The sequence below is a fragment of the Salmo salar genome, chromosome ssa10 (genome assembly GCF_905237065.1).
Source record: "Salmo salar chromosome ssa10, Ssal_v3.1, whole genome shotgun sequence".
NCBI lineage: Eukaryota > Metazoa > Chordata > Actinopteri > Salmoniformes > Salmonidae > Salmo > Salmo salar.
Genome location: NC_059451.1, coordinates 22,616,276 through 22,633,967, shown reverse-complemented (window position 1 = coordinate 22,633,967; position 17,692 = coordinate 22,616,276). Strand labels below are relative to the sequence as shown.

General features: G+C 41.1%; 2 protein-coding genes and 1 long non-coding RNA gene across 6 annotated transcripts in view; all 3 read right to left on the bottom strand.

Moving 5' to 3' along the window:
• The window catches only part of LOC106613471 (C3 and PZP-like alpha-2-macroglobulin domain-containing protein 8), a 43,816-nt gene extending 38,544 nt beyond the window's left edge, over window positions 1-5,272 (bottom strand). Inside the window, exons 1-4 of the mRNA XM_045687515.1 lie at window positions 4,692-5,272; window positions 2,044-2,195; window positions 1,234-1,256; window positions 536-701 (exon numbers count right to left, since the gene is read on the bottom strand). Of these exons, the coding sequence (XP_045543471.1) occupies window positions 536-701; window positions 1,234-1,256; window positions 2,044-2,195; window positions 4,692-4,771 (421 nt within the window). The 5' untranslated portion in view covers window positions 4,772-5,272. The remainder of the gene's footprint in view (window positions 1-535; window positions 702-1,233; window positions 1,257-2,043; window positions 2,196-4,691) is intronic.
• A 1,249-nt stretch (window positions 5,273-6,521) lies between these two features.
• On the bottom strand, window positions 6,522-10,779 carry sac3d1 (SAC3 domain containing 1). Of its 4 annotated transcripts, none has more exons than XM_014216404.2 (4): window positions 10,698-10,779; window positions 9,891-10,272; window positions 9,519-9,795; window positions 6,522-7,334 (listed from the first exon to the last, which is right to left on the bottom strand). In XM_014216404.2, the coding sequence occupies exons 1-4, from the start codon at window positions 10,724-10,726 to the stop codon at window positions 6,871-6,873; spliced, it is 1,152 nt and encodes a 383-aa protein (XP_014071879.1). In that variant the 5' UTR covers window positions 10,727-10,779; the 3' UTR covers window positions 6,522-6,870. The 4 variants fall into 4 exon arrangements, with proteins under 4 accessions (XP_014071879.1, XP_014071878.1, XP_014071880.1 ...); XM_014216403.2 differs by having other exon boundaries at window positions 9,891-10,275; window positions 10,698-10,776; XM_014216405.2 differs by lacking the exon at window positions 10,698-10,779 and adding an exon at window positions 10,384-10,682 and having other exon boundaries at window positions 9,891-10,275.
• A 1,291-nt stretch (window positions 10,780-12,070) lies between these two features.
• On the bottom strand, window positions 12,071-12,623 carry LOC123724605 (uncharacterized). Its single transcript, XR_006757144.1, has 3 exons — window positions 12,524-12,623; window positions 12,338-12,444; window positions 12,071-12,222 (listed from the first exon to the last, which is right to left on the bottom strand). It is a non-coding gene; the product is annotated as an uncharacterized lncRNA (long non-coding RNA).
• Between the last annotated feature and the right edge of the window lie 5,069 nt (window positions 12,624-17,692).

Genomic DNA, 17,692 nt, shown 5'->3' with positions numbered 1-17,692 from the left:
TTCAGTTCTCTGCTACCAATGACTGGAACGAACTGCAAAAATCACTGAAGCTGGAGACTCATCTCCCTCACTAACTTCAAGCACCAGCTGTCAGAGCAGCTCACAGATCATTGCACCTGCACATAGCCTATCTGTAAATAGCCCATCCAACTACCTCAGCCCCATACTGTATTTATTTATTTATTTTGCTCCTTTGCACCCCTGTATCTCTACTTGCACATTCATCTTCTGCACATCTATCACTCCAGTGTTTAATTGCTATATCGTAATTACCTCGCCACTATGGCCTATTTATTGCATTACCTCCCTTATCTTACCTCTATTTGCACACACTGTATATAGACTTTTTTCCTACTGTATTATTGACTGTATGTTTGTTTATTCCATGTGTAACTCTGTGTTGTTGTATGTGTCAAACTGCTTTGCTTTATCTTGGCCAGGTCGCAGTTGTAAATGATAACTTGTTCTAAACTAGCCTACCTGGTTAAATAAAGGTGAAATATATATTTTTTTAAAGGGCCTGGGAGATTGAGACCTTTGTGTTTGGGCTTGTAGACTGGCTTATCCGTCTGGATGAAGACTGCTGTGCCCTTGCTGTCCACAGTGACAGTGGTGTAGTTGTGGAAGATATATCCCCCCTCAGTAATGTGGCGATTCCCCCACACCTTCAGATGGGCCTGACCTCTCAGACCAGGAGGGACCTGGAACCAGGAAGGACACATACAGTATATCTTCAGGATGCGGTACCTAACACAACACCACACCACACCACACAGAGCAGTGGCAAACCAGATGCTAAAGTGCTTAGCTAACACAGTGGACAATACAAGACTATATTTCATAAAGACAGGGGTGGAGGTTAGAGGGATGGGAGGAATCAAGTTGTGCATGTTGGATTGATCCATTCCAGCCTTTGGGGGCTGCAGACCCTTACATGCACATTAACAGATGTTGCATATTATATTGAGGCTGTTACCTTATTCCAAATGAATGTGCAAAAAGGCAGATGTTCACATACAAATGATGTTAGTGTTGTTCTGTATGTCGTTTGTGGAATGCGGACAAACTGAATGGGATCTCACTACTGCGCAGCTGGAGCCACAACCATTTCAAATACACTCTTGAAACAACAATTGCGTTCTTTATTTATAACTCTACACAACAAAGACCTGATATAATCAACTGCTGAATGATAGATAAAAATGCTGTTAAACACAATGACGTTGCTCTCACCTTTAATTTGATTGTACCTTTGTCTGAAATGGAGAAAAGGGAATAAAATCAATCAGTAAAAGTACACACAAAACCAAGTAAAACCTTCTCTCAAAATGATTAAGCTCTTGTGATTGAGGTGTGGTTTGATTCAAGGAACATTAACTCGTGTCAACACCGGTCCTTGAGGGGCACATTGTATACCGGTTTCCGTCCTTGCCGTTTACAGTAATCAAGAACTTTAGTTATATAATGTTTGGTTATACTGTACTTTAGGCTCAGACACATGTCCAATAGCGTTTGCTGGCCGAGAGTACTTAGCACTAATGAACGTAATTTGCGAACCGAGGACGCACCGATTTTACATGTAGAATCGAGTGACAAATGTCTGAACGATTGGCAGACAAACGCTAGATCCACACTCGGTGCAATGTGTGCAAACATTTAGATACATCACAATAACCAGTTATGTGAAATCTCAATTTTACAGTTATCAATGAATTGCCAGAGGAAAGGAAAACCAGTGGAACTGGAGCGATGCACTCTGCAGGAAATACAGCTACAGGCTCTTTCAATGAAGTGCAGAAGTCCCATTAGTAGTGCTGTCAAACAAAGCCCACATTGATATACACAAAAGCCTGGTTAGACAAGCCAGGCTTTGCCATAAAACCCCTATCATAAGAAACATCCGTTAAGGGCCCTGTGAGGTCAGGAGTTTACACTCAACCCGACAGGTCAGGGGTCAATCAGCCTCACACTGTCCCCTGTAAGAGCGTGTGTGTAATTGTGGTGTGTGTTTCTATGTCAGCATGTGTGTGTGTGGGTCCTCACCTAGCACAGTGCCATGGCTGTGTGCCACCGTCTCACCCTTCACAGAGAGCTGGACTTGGACATGCGTCTCCTCCACAGCATTGAAGATGGTGATGCTCAGGGCCTCCTCCACGCCAGCGCGGAAAACTGAGGGAGCAGCAATCAGGTAACCCCTAGTGACCAGGACAAAGTGTAGGCTTGGTCAACAAACAGTGGGCCAGGGAAACTTTTGATCAGACAATACTTTAGCCAGTGGTTCACAACTCTGGTCCTTGAGGGCTTGCTGTTTTTTACAGGTTCTGATAAATAGATCATTCTCATTGCACTATACTTCCAGCAGCACCCAATATCAACACACCAGTGGCCTCAACTTCACGCTCCTCCTGCCCTCCAAATATGGCTGTTCCTAAGGCAGTATTGACGCGCACACACGCACACAAACACACCTCAAGGGATTTGCAAAGTGAGATGAGGTTTAACTGCGAGGTTAGCAGCGACACAGTACCTGTCAGCCAACAGGGCTCTGCTCTAGTGTTCTCTTTGGGTGGTCTGAAACCACTTCTGATGTAACCTTATAGTCATTGTTTTTTTAAACATAATGTGCAAGATTCCAGACAGTCATTCTGATATTTAGTCGAGGGAAGACGGCTGTCAGAAGGGTTGGAGGCCAAAGGACATCCTCAGATGCACATAAACATTCCAAAAGTCCAATTAAACTTTGACCAATGGTAGGCAAAAGACAACCATAAATGAGAGCAAGGGGTTCAACTGGCTTTAGTTTGGAGACATCAAATCAAATCAAAGTTTATTTGTCACGTGCGCCGAATACAACAGCTGTAGACCTTACAGAGAAATGCTTACTTACAGGCTCTAACCAATAGTGCGAGAAAAAAGAAAAAAAAAGGTATGTGTGTGTAGGTAAAGAAATAAAACAACAGTAAAAAGACATTTGAAAATATGAGTAGCAAGGTTATATACAGACACCGGTTAGTCAGGCTTAGTCAGACATACTTAGGTTTCCATGTTGTACTTTTATCACACTATTACGTTACAATTACTACGGTATTATTACATGCTCATTTCACCTTTTCATGAGTGAAACGCAACAAAAATGTGATTACATTATTTAAAAAGCAAGTTCTGTTTGTCATTCTGGTGACAAGTTTTTCCAGACCTGGGAGCTCCCTTCTTAAACTTTAATCGAGATCACCCAAACTAGAATGAGCATGGAATCCACCAACCCAATTGCATGTCTGAGTTTCCGATCATGTGTTTAGCATTACAGTGCTGGGAGCCAGAGGCTATCTAAGGCTATCTAAGTCCCAGAGTCATGAGAAAATCCCTTGGAAAAGGGGGGCTTTGAGAATAGCAAGATAATATGAGGAAATTGACTCTCAGGGTTTGATCTGCAGCAAGTTCAATCATCTCTTTGATAGGCCTGTGTCAGGTGCTGAGGACCATGCTCACTTTAGTCACACAGGCAGATGCACTGAACTTCACAGTGGTTTCTGCCTGCCTCAGAATTCAGTCTCCAATGCTTGAGGACTGATGTTATGTTGTTAGGAAAGCTGGTATTAGTCCTGTAGCGTTCTCTATGGTGTGGTGTTGTGGCCTCAGCACAGCTTGTAACCCTTCACAATTAACACAGCCAAATTCTCCACTGTTCAGGATTAGGCTCGGTCATACTCTTGACAGCAGCCCGACTGATAGCATCAAAGAGCCCAAAGTCAAACGAATTTCAGTAGAGATTTTTGTCAAAAACAGGGAGGTGGGGGAACTAGTGGTATGGTACTATAGTGACCATAAGGTGCTAAGTGTGGAGGATAGTTTTCCATTCATAGGAAATAATATGTACACAAATCAAGTAAAGCATCTCATTGCTCTTAGACTGTAAGCTCTTTGTCATTTTCTACTCCTACCAGAGATAATGTATATGAATGGTGTATTGTAAAATAAAACATTTACTGTTTTCTTGTTGTAAATGGGCTCTAAAACACTTCTCGAAGCAGAACAGGAGTCCTGATGGACCAATTTTATACAAATGACTTTATTTTTAACTGTTTAAATTTCAATTGTGTTGTTTATGCAAATAGGGAGTAGGTGAAAACTAATTAGAAAAACACAAACTTTTATCAGGGTTAATATTTGCTGCAAAGTACTACAACGAAGGCACAAATAAATAAACAATTGGTGCTCAACCACTCGATTTGCATCATATAACCCAAATGTCGTCTGCCTATGGGACATAGTATAAATTATAAAGCGTTGTAATAACATTTTAGAATTTAAAAAATCCCATACTTCTTGTGAAAACGTGTCTACAGCATCATCAATCCAACCGCAACTAGGGCGCTGAACGTGTCAAGTGAGTTCGATACATTGTTTCACGTTCATAGCATAATGAACAAACCCTCTTTATAAATCCATGTCATTCGATTTTTCCGAACAATCCTGAATTCATTCCGCAAATGCTTGTACTGAAAATGAAGGGGAAAAAACAATACAAATACAAAACAATGCGATATGTAAAAGTAAAAATGTTTGCAATAAATTAAGTAGTGATTGATCTGTTAAACTAGGAATGAACAGAGTTGAAACAGTGTGGTTTTGCGTATTACAGTAAAAATGGCAACATGCTCATTTACAATAGAATTAGGTCAACCACTTACTGTCTTTCTTGTGCATAACTTCTGACGATGCAGATGAATAAAGTCCACGAGATACACGCTGTCCAGCAGGACCTCCACATTCTCAATATTACCCCAGTTTGCTGTGACGAGAGTTCTAAAGTCGCTCACAGTTATAAAGTTCAGACTTTCACTCAACGCTTCAAATGTACAGTAGCTTCGACCAGCCTCTCATTCTTACGTAGCCTATTCATTGAGGCACTAATGTGTGAGCGCCAACTTCTGCCTCGAATCGGCAAGCAAGGATCATGTTATCATCATCCCACTTCGAGAAATCCCGTTTCGGGGCAACTGGCTTTTTCCGTCAGAGCTCAAGGCACATAGACAGTCCTCTTTTTGCGTGCCTGATTCACCCGCCTCAGTTTCGTTCTCTCATATTTCAGCATTACAGATTATTAGTGTCCTCCCATCCCCTGAAATGTAGCACGATAGAAAATACATCATGTTTATCAATTTATTTCCAGAGCCTTGGTGTTGTCCCTTTCTTCTCCAACTGTGCCTCCTCGCCTCCTTGACGTTTCAAAGCTTTTGTCCCGGCTGGTTCGAGTCAGAACAGCTTCTATAGCCTAGCTCAGGGGTTCCCAAGTTCTCTCACTCCGGGGCCCCTCTTCCAGAATTCATCCCCCGCGCGCACGCGCCAAGTCTATTTCTATGGGCACAGCACTGTTCATGACACAAACTGCTTGTTGGTGGAAATAATTTAAAGCTTAATTCCTGCAATTCTACACATTTTGTCATGGGTGAAAAAGAAAATGTTGCAGTTTTAAAGCTACATTTCTTGCAATTTTATACATTGTGTCATATCTAATGTGTATTCATGTGATATGACTAAATAATTACAATATATATGGGCTAAAAAAAAAAAGTTAGCTGACATGGGCCAGTTGATCTGGACATTTGACAATGGCCCTGGCCTGAACAACAATAAAATACAGCTAAGCCCCTGCTTCCAATCTGTAAATAGCACACCTGACTACCTCATCCCCATATTATTACTTACCCTCCTGCACCCCAGTATCTCTACTTGCACATCATCTGCACATCTATCACTCCAAGTATTAATGCTAAATTGTAATTATTTTCACCTCTAGGGCCTATTCATTGCCTGCCTCCCTACTCTTCTACATTTGCACACACAACATAGATTTTTCTATTTTTCTTTTGTGTTATTGACTGTACGTTTGTTCATGTGTAACTCTGTGTTGTTGGTTTTGTCACACTGCTTTGCTAAATCTTGGCCAGGTCACAGTTGTAAATGGTTCTCAACCGGCCTACCTGGTTAAATAAAGGTGAAATAAAAATTAAATAAATACATGTAACAGTCTGGAGTAAAATCTCTTTGCCTATGGCATTACATTTTGTACTAATCAGTGTTGAGTCTACTTAGCAGTCTAATTAATCCAGGCATGATCTGCGATTCAATGCTTGCAGTGCTCACACTCTCCAGATAAACCTTTAGCCCCCTCAAGTGGCAAATTGTGAGCACTGATAAGTGTAATACAGTCTGGACAATCATCTCCATTGAATGAGCACTTGCATACTTTCCCATACAGTCTTCCAGCGCTTCATACAATTCACAAGGATTCATTAGAAAGACAGCAATTGTATTTACCCGTTTAGTTATAGGAAAACAGCCTGTCACAACCCCTCTAGCCTCACATGACCATCCTTCCAAATGTTGTTTCATTGACTCATGTGAGAAGCCTGAACGTCTAGGCTACACCCACTCATACTCAACCACTGCAGCACTCACAAAATGTCAATAGCAATGGCAGAGAAGTAAAAATGCATGAAAGAAAACAGACTAAACTCTTCAAAAAAAGAGTTTCTTTATTTTAAAACCATAGGTAGCACAAGTCAAAAACAATTACAGATACAGTATATAAAACATGGCAATTCATGTGGTTCTCTATATGACATACATTTCTTGTCTGATCGCTGATCTATCATAATGAAATGTTTGATTTGTACAGAAGAGCAACTTTATAATCACACAACATTATGTGTAAATGTAACAGCTGTCAATGTTAAGGGAACATTCACAATTCACATTAAAACAAGTTTATTTAGAAAACAACTTTCAAATCTATAAAATCAAGTGCATCTCAGTCTTCTTGGAGCAGACAGGCTGCAGTTTATCCAATGTCCATGTCTGGTCATATCAAGTGCAGCCATGAATGATGCTACCAACAGTGAGATCCCTCTGCTTCCGGTCCACCAGATCATGAAAGTGTGCACACTGTAGCTTCCCAGCCTCTGGCTCAGTGAAGGAGGTCTTGGAGAAGACCACTGAGTCCCCATGGACTTCCACCCCATGGGCCTGGCACAGCTGGTTGGTGAGGGGGACGTCCAGGGCTAGGATGTGGGCCAGCTTGTGGAGGGGGAAGCGGCAGTTCTTGCTGCTGTGTCCGTGGCTGTAGATCAGCAGCAGGTCCCTGCGACAGGTCTCTAGGTGCCGGTGCAGGGCACAGCTCTGCAGGAAGTCCAGCCTGTGGGCCAATCGGAGGAGTCGTACAGGGTTGCGTTCCATGAAGGCCCGGCTCACTGATAGGGCCAGATGCATGACAGGGGAGGAGCGTATCCGCTCTGGCAGCTCCATGGTGTGCTGAATGGCACGGCTTGAACCTGGATATATTATACAGGAAATATGAGTCTTAAGAGAGAAGACAATGCACAGTAGATCACAGTGAAGATCAACATGTAGAATCGTCTAGAAATTAATATAAAATGACTGACGATGTTCTGTGGTCAGAGGCGATAGGACGACCACCTGTTGGTTTTCAGTACACTCGGCTGTCAGTTTCTCTGGCGTTTCCTCTTTTAGTGACATTACAAGCTTGTAATTTGCAGTAACACCATCATTAATCATATGCAGCTCTTGTACACAATATTGGTCCTTTGGCCATTTCCATTTCCTTCATCTCATATGTACCATTGGTGAACCCAACCCTGTCCTCAGAGAGGCTGTGATTCAATTATCTTTAAGAGTCGTGCTCTGCATGTCAGCTATCTGTATGAAGACAGCAATTTACCATCCATTTTTTGTGTTTTTTACTCCCAAACTCCCAGTGGATGTCTCAGTAAGTGAGAGTAAAAAAACAAACAAGCTAGAACCTAACCAGGTTGTCTTGTATCTGAACACAATGTTGGCTACAATCCAGGGCCCAGAACTTACGAGTATTTTAACCATGCATCTTTCTTACAACGGGAAAAGATGCAACATGCGTTTCCCGAAAAACCACACACAGACAACAAACGCTAAGTAAGTTGGAGCATGTGTTGATACTGATAGGATCGAAAGGGTGTGCTGCTGTCAGATCAGCTTTCTCCATTAAAATCTTTCCTTAACATTAGAATTATTTCAGATCAGCTCCTAGAAAGATATTACCACCTATGGCTGCAAATATTGAGGTGGCTTATCGCCAATTTGGCACATCATTGCACCAATGTTAAGCTATACATGAAATATGTTGACAAATTACAGAGAGTAGCAAAATATAACTGATTGAACATTAAATGTATTTTAATATGATTGAAATGGGCCAATAGCTTACTGTTCATATTTTAATGCAGTTCTGGGTTTTTATTTGAAGCATGTTTTTACACATGGCTTGTTTGTATCAACTGCAAAAACATTAGCAACTTTGTATTCGTAGTCAACTTTGTTGAGAGACAAATAAACCATGTGATTCTATGTTTAGTAAATAAACCATGTATTCTATGTTTAGTAAATAAACCATGTTTAGTAAATAAACCATGTGATACCATGTTTAGTAAATAAACCATGTGATACCATGTTTAGTAAATAAACCATGTGGTACCATGTTTAGTAAATAAACCATGTGATTCCATGTTTAGTAAATAAACCATGTGATTCCATGTTTAGTAAATAAACCATGTGATTCCATGTTTAGTAAATAAACCATGTGATTCCATGTTTAGTAAATAAACCATGTGATTCCATGTTTAGTAAATAAACCATGTGATTCCATGTTTAGTAAATAAACCATGTGATTCTATGTTTAGTAAATAAACCATGTGATTCTATGTTTAGTAAATAAACCATGTGATTCTATGTTTAGTAAATAAACCATGTGATTCTATGTTTAGTAAATAAACCATGTGATTCTATGTTTAGTAAATAAACCATGTGATTCTATGTTTAGTAAATAAACCATGTGATTCTATGTTTAGTAAATAAACCATGTTTAGTAAATAAACCATGTGATTCTATGTTTAGCGGAGAACTGCGTATAAAGTGAGGTGGGAGGGCAAAAAAAGAACATCTAACGACGCATTTAGCTGTTCAACGAGTGGTCTGAGGCAGGCGTTAGATTACCAGTGGTCTGAGGCAGGCGTTAGATTACCAGTGGTCTGAGGCAGGCGTTAGATTACCAGTGGTCTGAGGCAGGCGTTAGATTACCAGTGGTCTGAGGCAGGCGTTAGATTACCAGTGGTCTGAGGCAGGCGTTAGATTACCAGTGGTCTGAGGCAGGCGTTAGATTACCAGTGGTCTGAGGCAGGCGTTAGATTACCAGTGGTCTGAGGCAGGCGTTAGATTACCAGTGGTCTGAGGCAGGCGTTAGATTACCAGTGGTCTGAGGCAGGCGTTAGATTACCAGTGGTCTAAGGCAGGCGTTAGATTACCAGTGGTCTAAGGCAGGCGTTAGATTACAAGCGTTTAAGTGCAACGTTAATAACGATGGTTTTGGGGAAACAGCTCGGGAATTTACCGACGCTCCTAGGAAGGTTCTAGCGACAAACTTATCTTAAAGATGCATTTGGGAGACTGGGCCCAGGGCTACTCACCCAGGTTGTAGAGGAGACTGAGGGCCTGGAACTCCTCCTGGTTGGGGTGCTTTCCACTGGTGTAGCATTCCAGCAGCCAGCTGAGGCTCTCCTGCAGGTGGGTGTCATTGATGCGGGGGTCGTAGAGGCGCAGGGGCTCCCCACACAGCCGGTAGGAGGCGTAGATCAGGAAGCGGACTGTCCTCTCCAGCACGGCCACACAGTCAGCGCCAGACACCCTCTGGATGATCATATCCTGTCTCACACTGCGCAGCCGGTCAAAGACAAAGTCATACACCTAGAAATGCACAGCACAAGAAGAAATGTGTTGATGAAACGTTGCATAAAATAACATGACAAGATAACAGAAGGCATATAGTGGAGATGACTAGCCTCGGTCCATGGACGCAGTGTGGGGGAGGCAGCGATGTTGTCGACGAGGTAGAACACCGTCTTTAGCAGCACAGCTGGTGGTCGCAGGTCACTAGGTCGAGTGGAGTCCTTCCCTGCTGCAGGTCTAGCATACTCCTTTACCACTCCTGAGGGGTCAGCCCTGGGCCAGCGTTCCCGCTCAGTACCTGACAACACCTCAAATCGGTGCAGTAAGTTCTGGGCCTCCCTGTCCTGCAGCTCGCGGATAGGGCACATAGACAGGCAGACACCCCTGGGGACGGACTCCTGCCTCCTCTCCTCTTGCACTTCTCGCCATACCCCCTGGTTGTGGTGTTGCCTCCAATCCCTTTCCACGGGCTGTCCTCTCCTTCTGGAGTGGGAACTACTGAACAGACATTTTTGATCAAGCCTCAAAATACTATCACTGAGAAAGAATAGTGGCAAGTGCATAACATTAAATAAGTATAATGGACGCAGCACTAGCGGTCCTTACAAAAGCATGTTCATAGCCGGAATTGCATTATTTCATCCTTCTAGCAGCTTTACATGCAAGGCTGCCATTCAAAATAACTAGTACGAAGAAAATACCAGTCGACTAAGCACTCCCTGAATGTATAGCTAACGTTAGCTAGCTAGGCGGTGTGCTTGCTTGCCAGTGTTAGCTTACTGTACCGCGACTTGATTCTACATAATACTGTGCAAGATTATTTTCTTATCCATTTTCTACGAAGCTACAGATCATTTACAAATTCATCTTAAAAACGTGGATAAACACTTATATTTAGATCAAACCAAACAAAAACTCACAAACGACAGGACGTTCTCTTGTTGTTCATTGGCCAACTGTGACGCAACAACGTCACTTGCCAGAATGAGCCAATAAGCAACAACGAATTCCACGTTTATCGCGATAGCTTCTACGTCACATCCGGCGAACGGAACTTTAGCAATAATTTGTCACATGTATCAATTCAGTAACGGCGCTACAATGTATCCTTGCAGCAATATCATACGGATACAAATATTTACAATTGAAACACTTCCGAGGTGACGGAAATGTCTTACAATATCAAGTCACTTGAAAAGTATGTAAAATACATTACATATTGAGGTATACAATTTATTATAAAGTTTTACAAAACAATCCCCATGTTCAGTAATTAAACTATGTTAACAAAAACTATAGACTGTACATGCCATACAAGGTTCTCCAATGCTGCTTCACTGTTTGGGGCACTTTTTGGTCAAGCCAAGCCAATCTGAACAGTCTGGCGACTGACCAGCGATGACAGCTCCACCAACTCTGAAAGACCCCTGTGAAGAAGGAAATCCTGTGGTCACCAAAACAAAAACAAACCCACTACACATTAATTAATTGTTTATTATGTCTTTGGAAAACGTTAGTGTCTTGAAGTGACACCATAATGTTAGTGTGTTGACCAGTGTAAACACTTAGCTTATGAGTGCATACACATACAGTAAATCAGTCAAAGGGCAAGACTCACTAATAACAAGTAGAAAATGCATAATTGCTTCAAAACACTTAAACAAAAAATAACGTCTTAGGTCTCTAATCTATAGTCTTACCCTGAGAGCTGATGTTCTGTGCAGCAGCTTTCATCCCTCTCAGGCACTCAGCAGAATTCTCATTGTCATGATGAGCTCCCTGTGTGCACTGCAGTAACACTTCCTCACTCAATTTCAGGCTAGCAGTGACTTTATCTGCATGGGTAGGACACATTCAAACACATTCATTGGAAATCATATCCTATGCGTAAGCAATAAATACATTTTTAACTCTGATGTAGGTTTTTCGCTTCACACCAGTAAAGAAAGAATTGAATAATACCAACCCAGAAACATAATTCTGTCCCCCTCAATGAAGAAGTTCTTCACTGGCAGCTCATGACGTGGGTGTCGACTGCGGTGGCAAAAGGCTTGTATTCCTGTGTGAACTGCTTGATAGCATCAGCCACAGGAGTTAGCGCTGTGATCAGAAAATATAACATTTTTTGATTGTTTTACATGTTACAAGCAATTTATCTTTTATAATTCAAATCAACAACGATCCCACAATGATAACACACGCAAAACAAACAGGATAACATTTTTTCCAGCTTCACAACTTGTTTACATAAATCAAAGATTGTTTAGGATGTATTGAGAGAAATTACCTCTGACCTGTAAATCGAGCTGGTCATCAAGCTGCTTGTTCTTCTCCAGGAGGAGGTACTAATGCTTCTTCTCATGGACTTCCTTCCGTAGCTGCTCCTCTTCCTCCATCACTGATAAAATACACCCCCGCCTCAAATTTCTGGCTATTATTCTCCATCTGAAATTAAACAGAACAGAGTAGATTACGAAAAAGGTTCATCCTAATGGGCAAAATACCAATAGAACATGTTGTCCAATTTAGAAAAACACTAAATACAATAGTTAGTAGTTACCTTTGCTGTGAGGTAGGCCAACAAGAATGTCTGCATCTCTTGGAGTCTCTTTTCATGTTCATTGTTCCTTTCAGGTTCTACTGCTGTGTTTGGTAAGACTGTCTTGTCTGTAGTATATATGAGACATGGCATGTTAACTTATTGCTGGTTTGTTATCATCATGATCTGAATAAAAGGACAGTTTACCTTTAAATGGCAGATACATCAATGTCTGGGCGAAGACAGTGAGCATCTAAGATTGTGGATTGCAGAATACTTGTTCCAAATTGTGAAGGCTCAAGGACACTGGACATCATTGCTGGAGGATAAAAAGTGTTGTGTTGCAAGTAAGCATATCATCTCAGACTTGGGCTCTCGACACTTAACCAACTCCACATGGCCAAAGACATTGGGAAAATAAACAGGTTGCCCATGGTAGATCACAACCAAACATCTCACTGATGACTGGAAGCACTCACGAGTAGGATTGTGAAATGACTGAGGAGCCATAGAACGCCTTGCGGGAGAGCCCACCTGTGGTTTAACACCACCTGGTTTAGGTGGGGTAGGCCTTGGTGGCATGAAGGTGAACTCATTGGTGAGGGAATTGTTCTGTGGAAAAGTGCATGGGTGCAATGAGTTAAAATTATGAGAACTCTAACTACTAATAAAAATGTTAAAAAAGAAGAGATCAGCATTTGACATTAACTCATAACACTACCTTGGCGAGAGGTGCCATTCAACAGTTCCACTGTTGTTGTTCTTGTTGTTTTCACTCACAGTTTTCGAACTTGAAGATATTTCGATGTCTAGCTGTCTTCTGGACTGTTTTGAGTTCAGCGACAGACACACCTCAGAGAACTTGGCAGAGGAACTGTTGAGAGTGGCCAGAGAATGGCAAGTAGATGGAAAAGTGGTCTGTTGTGTTAGTGACAATGCAGCTAACATAACCAAAGCCATGAAAATGTTTAAATGGACCCATCATCCATGTCTTGCCCACACAATCAACCAGGGGCGGAAATCCCGGGGGGACGGGGGGGACACGACCCCCCCATCCTGGGAAAAATATGATTTGTCCCCCCCAATATATCACTGAAACATAACTATGTAATTGAAATAATATTAATAATACGCAATGAAAGCAATTGTGCTGATTATAGACACTTAATAGCGCGTTTTTAAGTTTCAAAAGATTGCGACCCCCCCACCCTTTGCCTCACAATGGTTTGATCCACTGCCAGTTCCTTAGCTTGCTAGGTAACAGAGAGGTCGTATCTACTATAAGTTAGTGCTTCAAAGTCCCTGTGATAAGGTTAGCGATAAACTGAAATCCAAATTGAACAGAACTACACTCTCTACTACCATTGTCTTAAATATATTTAATGGTCTCGTTGCAAAAGCTAAATTGTCGCAAGGGAACTTTTATTTATTTATTTTATTTCACCTTTATTTAACCCGGGTAGCAAAGATTATAGCAAACACCACTGAAATGGAATTGGTGCTCGCTAGCTTTGCAAATTCAGCTATTGTTGGAAGCCAGCCAATATGAAACAAACTATTCAAATTACAAAAGGTTGCAGCATATGTTGTGTAAATGGTGAACTCATACAGCTGTCAACTCTTGTCATTTTAATCCGTTTCACATTTGCTAGCTACCTTTTAGATCGAAGCCCAAATAGAATGATTGAAGATGATAGAAGCCCATCTCCTACTGTAAATAACCTACACACTGTGTGTGTAGCCAGCCAGCCAGCCAGGTAGAAAAATGGCAGAAAAATAAAAGACGGACATCAGAGTATTTTTCAATACACCAAAACGCATAGTAAGAACCCTAGTAGCCTAATATCTCAAAGACTAGTTGATAAAATGTTCATAAGAAAGAAATGAAATTCTAATGGAAATGTTTCACAATGATGTCATTAGGCAGAGCAGGCAACAGATGGCACACAGACAGCAGAGTTGGGGACAGATATGCAGGGACAGACTGGCAGAGACAGGGAGTCTCAGGTAAGTTTGTTGAGTCTTTGTTTGGCAACATTATGAAAGGTTCTCAATTTTTTTGACTTGTAAAATAGGAACATAATTGGAAAATGCCATGCATACCCCCACTCTCAACTTAAACTGGTTACTGAACTAAGATTTGTTAAAGGCAATGGTATTGCTGTTGTGATTAGTTGTGTAGTTTTGGGTACCGGTAGTTAGGAGTACGGCAAACACCTTATTTCTTTGGTTCCTCAATATACATTTACCATATTACAATGTAGGCTATGTGTTACAGCACTACTTTTGGTGTCCCCCTCAGGAATTGCTCTTGAGAAAATTTCATGTAATTGTCCCCTCCAAAGTTGATATCAGATTTTCGCCCCTGCAATCAACCTGATTGTAAGAGATGCTCTGAAGGTGATGAAGTCCACTGTGGACAAAGTGAAAGCAGGTGTGGAATACTTCCACAGGAGCACAGTAGGTGCTGAAAAACTCAAGTCTACACAACACCAGATGGGGATGCCTGAGCTGAGGCCTAAACAAGACTGCACTACAAGGTGGAATTCAACATTTTATATGTTGAAGTGGTTTCTTGAGTCAAAGGATGCCATCATCTCTACTCTCATCACTATTGTCAATGCACCTGTTGATGCTCTGACCCAAGAGGATTGGGAGGTGGTGGAGGAGGTGTGTAGAGTCCTGGAACCCTTTGAGCAGGTCACTGTGGAGATCAGTAGAGAGGTACAGTAAGCAATTATTACTACATCATTATTTAATCCAGTATTATATATGTATATGAGCAGTAGATTAGAATGTAGTATGAGTAGACAAAACATGAACCTGAACTAATAAGTTACTGTTCTCTCTGTTCAGCTATGTGACAGCCTCAAAAATGATACTCCTGTGTAAGGGTCTGCAGTGAATCACAGCCAGCCGCCAGAGAGAAGCAAATGTAACCACAGGACATGTGACATGTGAGTTGATGGACACCCTATGTTCATCAATGGACAGAAAGTTCCACAGAATGGAATATAATCACGTGCTATCAGAAACCGTTGCACTTGACCCCAGGTTTAAGAAGTTAGCCTTCAGTGATGCCAGAGCGATTGATGAGGCTCTTCAAAGAATAACCTCAGCAGCAGGGAGGGACAGCCCCAGCAGTCAGCTGGCTCAGGCACCAGGGCAACAAGAAAAAGAGGGATCAGATGGAGCAGAAGCACCAGCAGTAGTACCACAAATGTCTGCTGTTTGGATGCTGTTTGACGAGAGAGCAACTGGGGATGCAGTACGAAGGAATCCCTCAGCAGATGCCATAATGGAGGTCCGATCCTATTTGGAGGAGACAGATCCTCTGAGCTGGTGGATCTGCAGATTATAACATGGCAATAAAGAAGAGAGAGAAAATAGGGACCAGTTTAATGTTTTAAGTGGGATGCTGCAGTTTTGCACATTGTTATTTATTTTTCTTTGATATGGTGCAATATTATATCATTATGTTGTTCAGATTGCATTCGTTTTGAATTGTTACATTTATAAGCACTTTGTTTATATAGATTAAAAAAGTTATACTTTAAATGCACATGTGTAATAGCATCCTTCTTCTTTACATTTATTTACATTTGTGGGATGCTGCAGTTTTGCAAATTGTTATTTATTTTTCTTTGACATGGTGCAATATTCAATTATGTTGTTCAAATTGTATTCGTTTTGAATGGTTAGATTTATATGCACTTGGTTTATATACATTAAAAAGTTATACTTTAAATGCAAATGTTTAATAGCATTCTTTTTCATAACAAACCAATGCATTTTTAAATACATTGTGGTTAAGGTAGAGTATGATTTCATTTAATAATTTAATTTGAATTGTTTTAACGCCAATCATCGTCAAACTATCGCAAACTGTTTGACTTTAAAAAATACAAAACATATTTTTTTTAAAGAGCCGTTTGGGAGCCAAACGAGCCGGCTCTTTTTGGTGAGCTGAGCCGAACGAGCCGGATCACTGAAAAGAGCCGGAATGCCCATCACTATGTCAACCTTGAATATGTCAAACAACACTATTTGACGCGTCAAATAAGCTTGCTGACCAATCATGACCTGAATATGACTGCACGTCACATAATAATTGAACACATTCATACATTTTTTACGTAGTTATTAAACATTGATTACACTATCACTCGTATTTCATGTCACAACGATTCACCGATACTTATGATGCTGTTAAAGTTGTCTCGCGCACCTGCCGCTGCCGCACGAGCGCAGACACACGTCCCCTTGCTCTGCACAGTGCTGGTCATAAAAAAGCTTGGTAGCTGATTTTTATTTTTTATTTAACCTTTATTTAAACTAGGCAAGTCATGTATGTATGATGGATGGACGCAAACAATGTTCTTCCCCCCCAAAAAATAAATATTACAAATAAAAAATAATGTTCTTCCCCAAAAACATAGAAAACGACATAATCTGTTTCAGTAGCTATAGTTAGTAAGCTAACTATCTAGCTAGGTGTCATCATCTAAAATACCCCTAATTTATAGAAAGCTCTTTGATTAATGGTGGTCGGACCCACCTATATGAAGCTAGCCACAATAAGGATTAGCCGCAATAATGGGATTTGCGCTTCGCCTTCAAAATAAAGGTCTATCGTTGAAAGTGATGCAAATTAAAACAAATGGTGCCATAATGGAATAGATCATGCTAAACAAGTTTGGAATGTTATATAAATGTAACAAAATACAATAATTTGTTAATTTGACAAAAATATGTTAATCACACTGGATGTATTAGACTTTAGAATTGCATTGGGGGCCATACTTATTTCACTGTACAGCCTTACCTATGGAGTGTGGATCAATGACATATGGTACCAGTCTACTCAGTGACACCCAGAGAACATTAGGGTCGTAGCTCTTATTCTGGCCTCTGAAACCACTGTGAATTGAGCAACATTTATTGTACAAGTCAACCTACAATGTGTATTGAACACTATTCCAGAGGAAAAACAATACGATGTGGATGTTTTGGAGCCTGATAACTCTGAGGAGGACTTTAGGAAAAAAAACACCTGGGTACTGAGTAGACTGATACCCCATTTCATTGAACCCCAATCCTTGGGTAAGGCTGTACAGTGCAATATGAATGTCAATACGCACAATAGGCTGACTGGGTAGGTGATTTCCCACAGTCAAGTCCCGCAATAAGAGCTACTACGATGATAATATTTGCGTAAACTCTTCACAGTTGTGTTCTGTGGGTGTCACCGAGTTGCTCCACATTCCAACACTCCAACATTATCTAGTCTAAACATGGCAGGATTCCACCAATTGTAACCTTCTGCATCACTTTCAAAGAGGGACTTTTATTTTGAAGGCAAAACGATGACTAAAT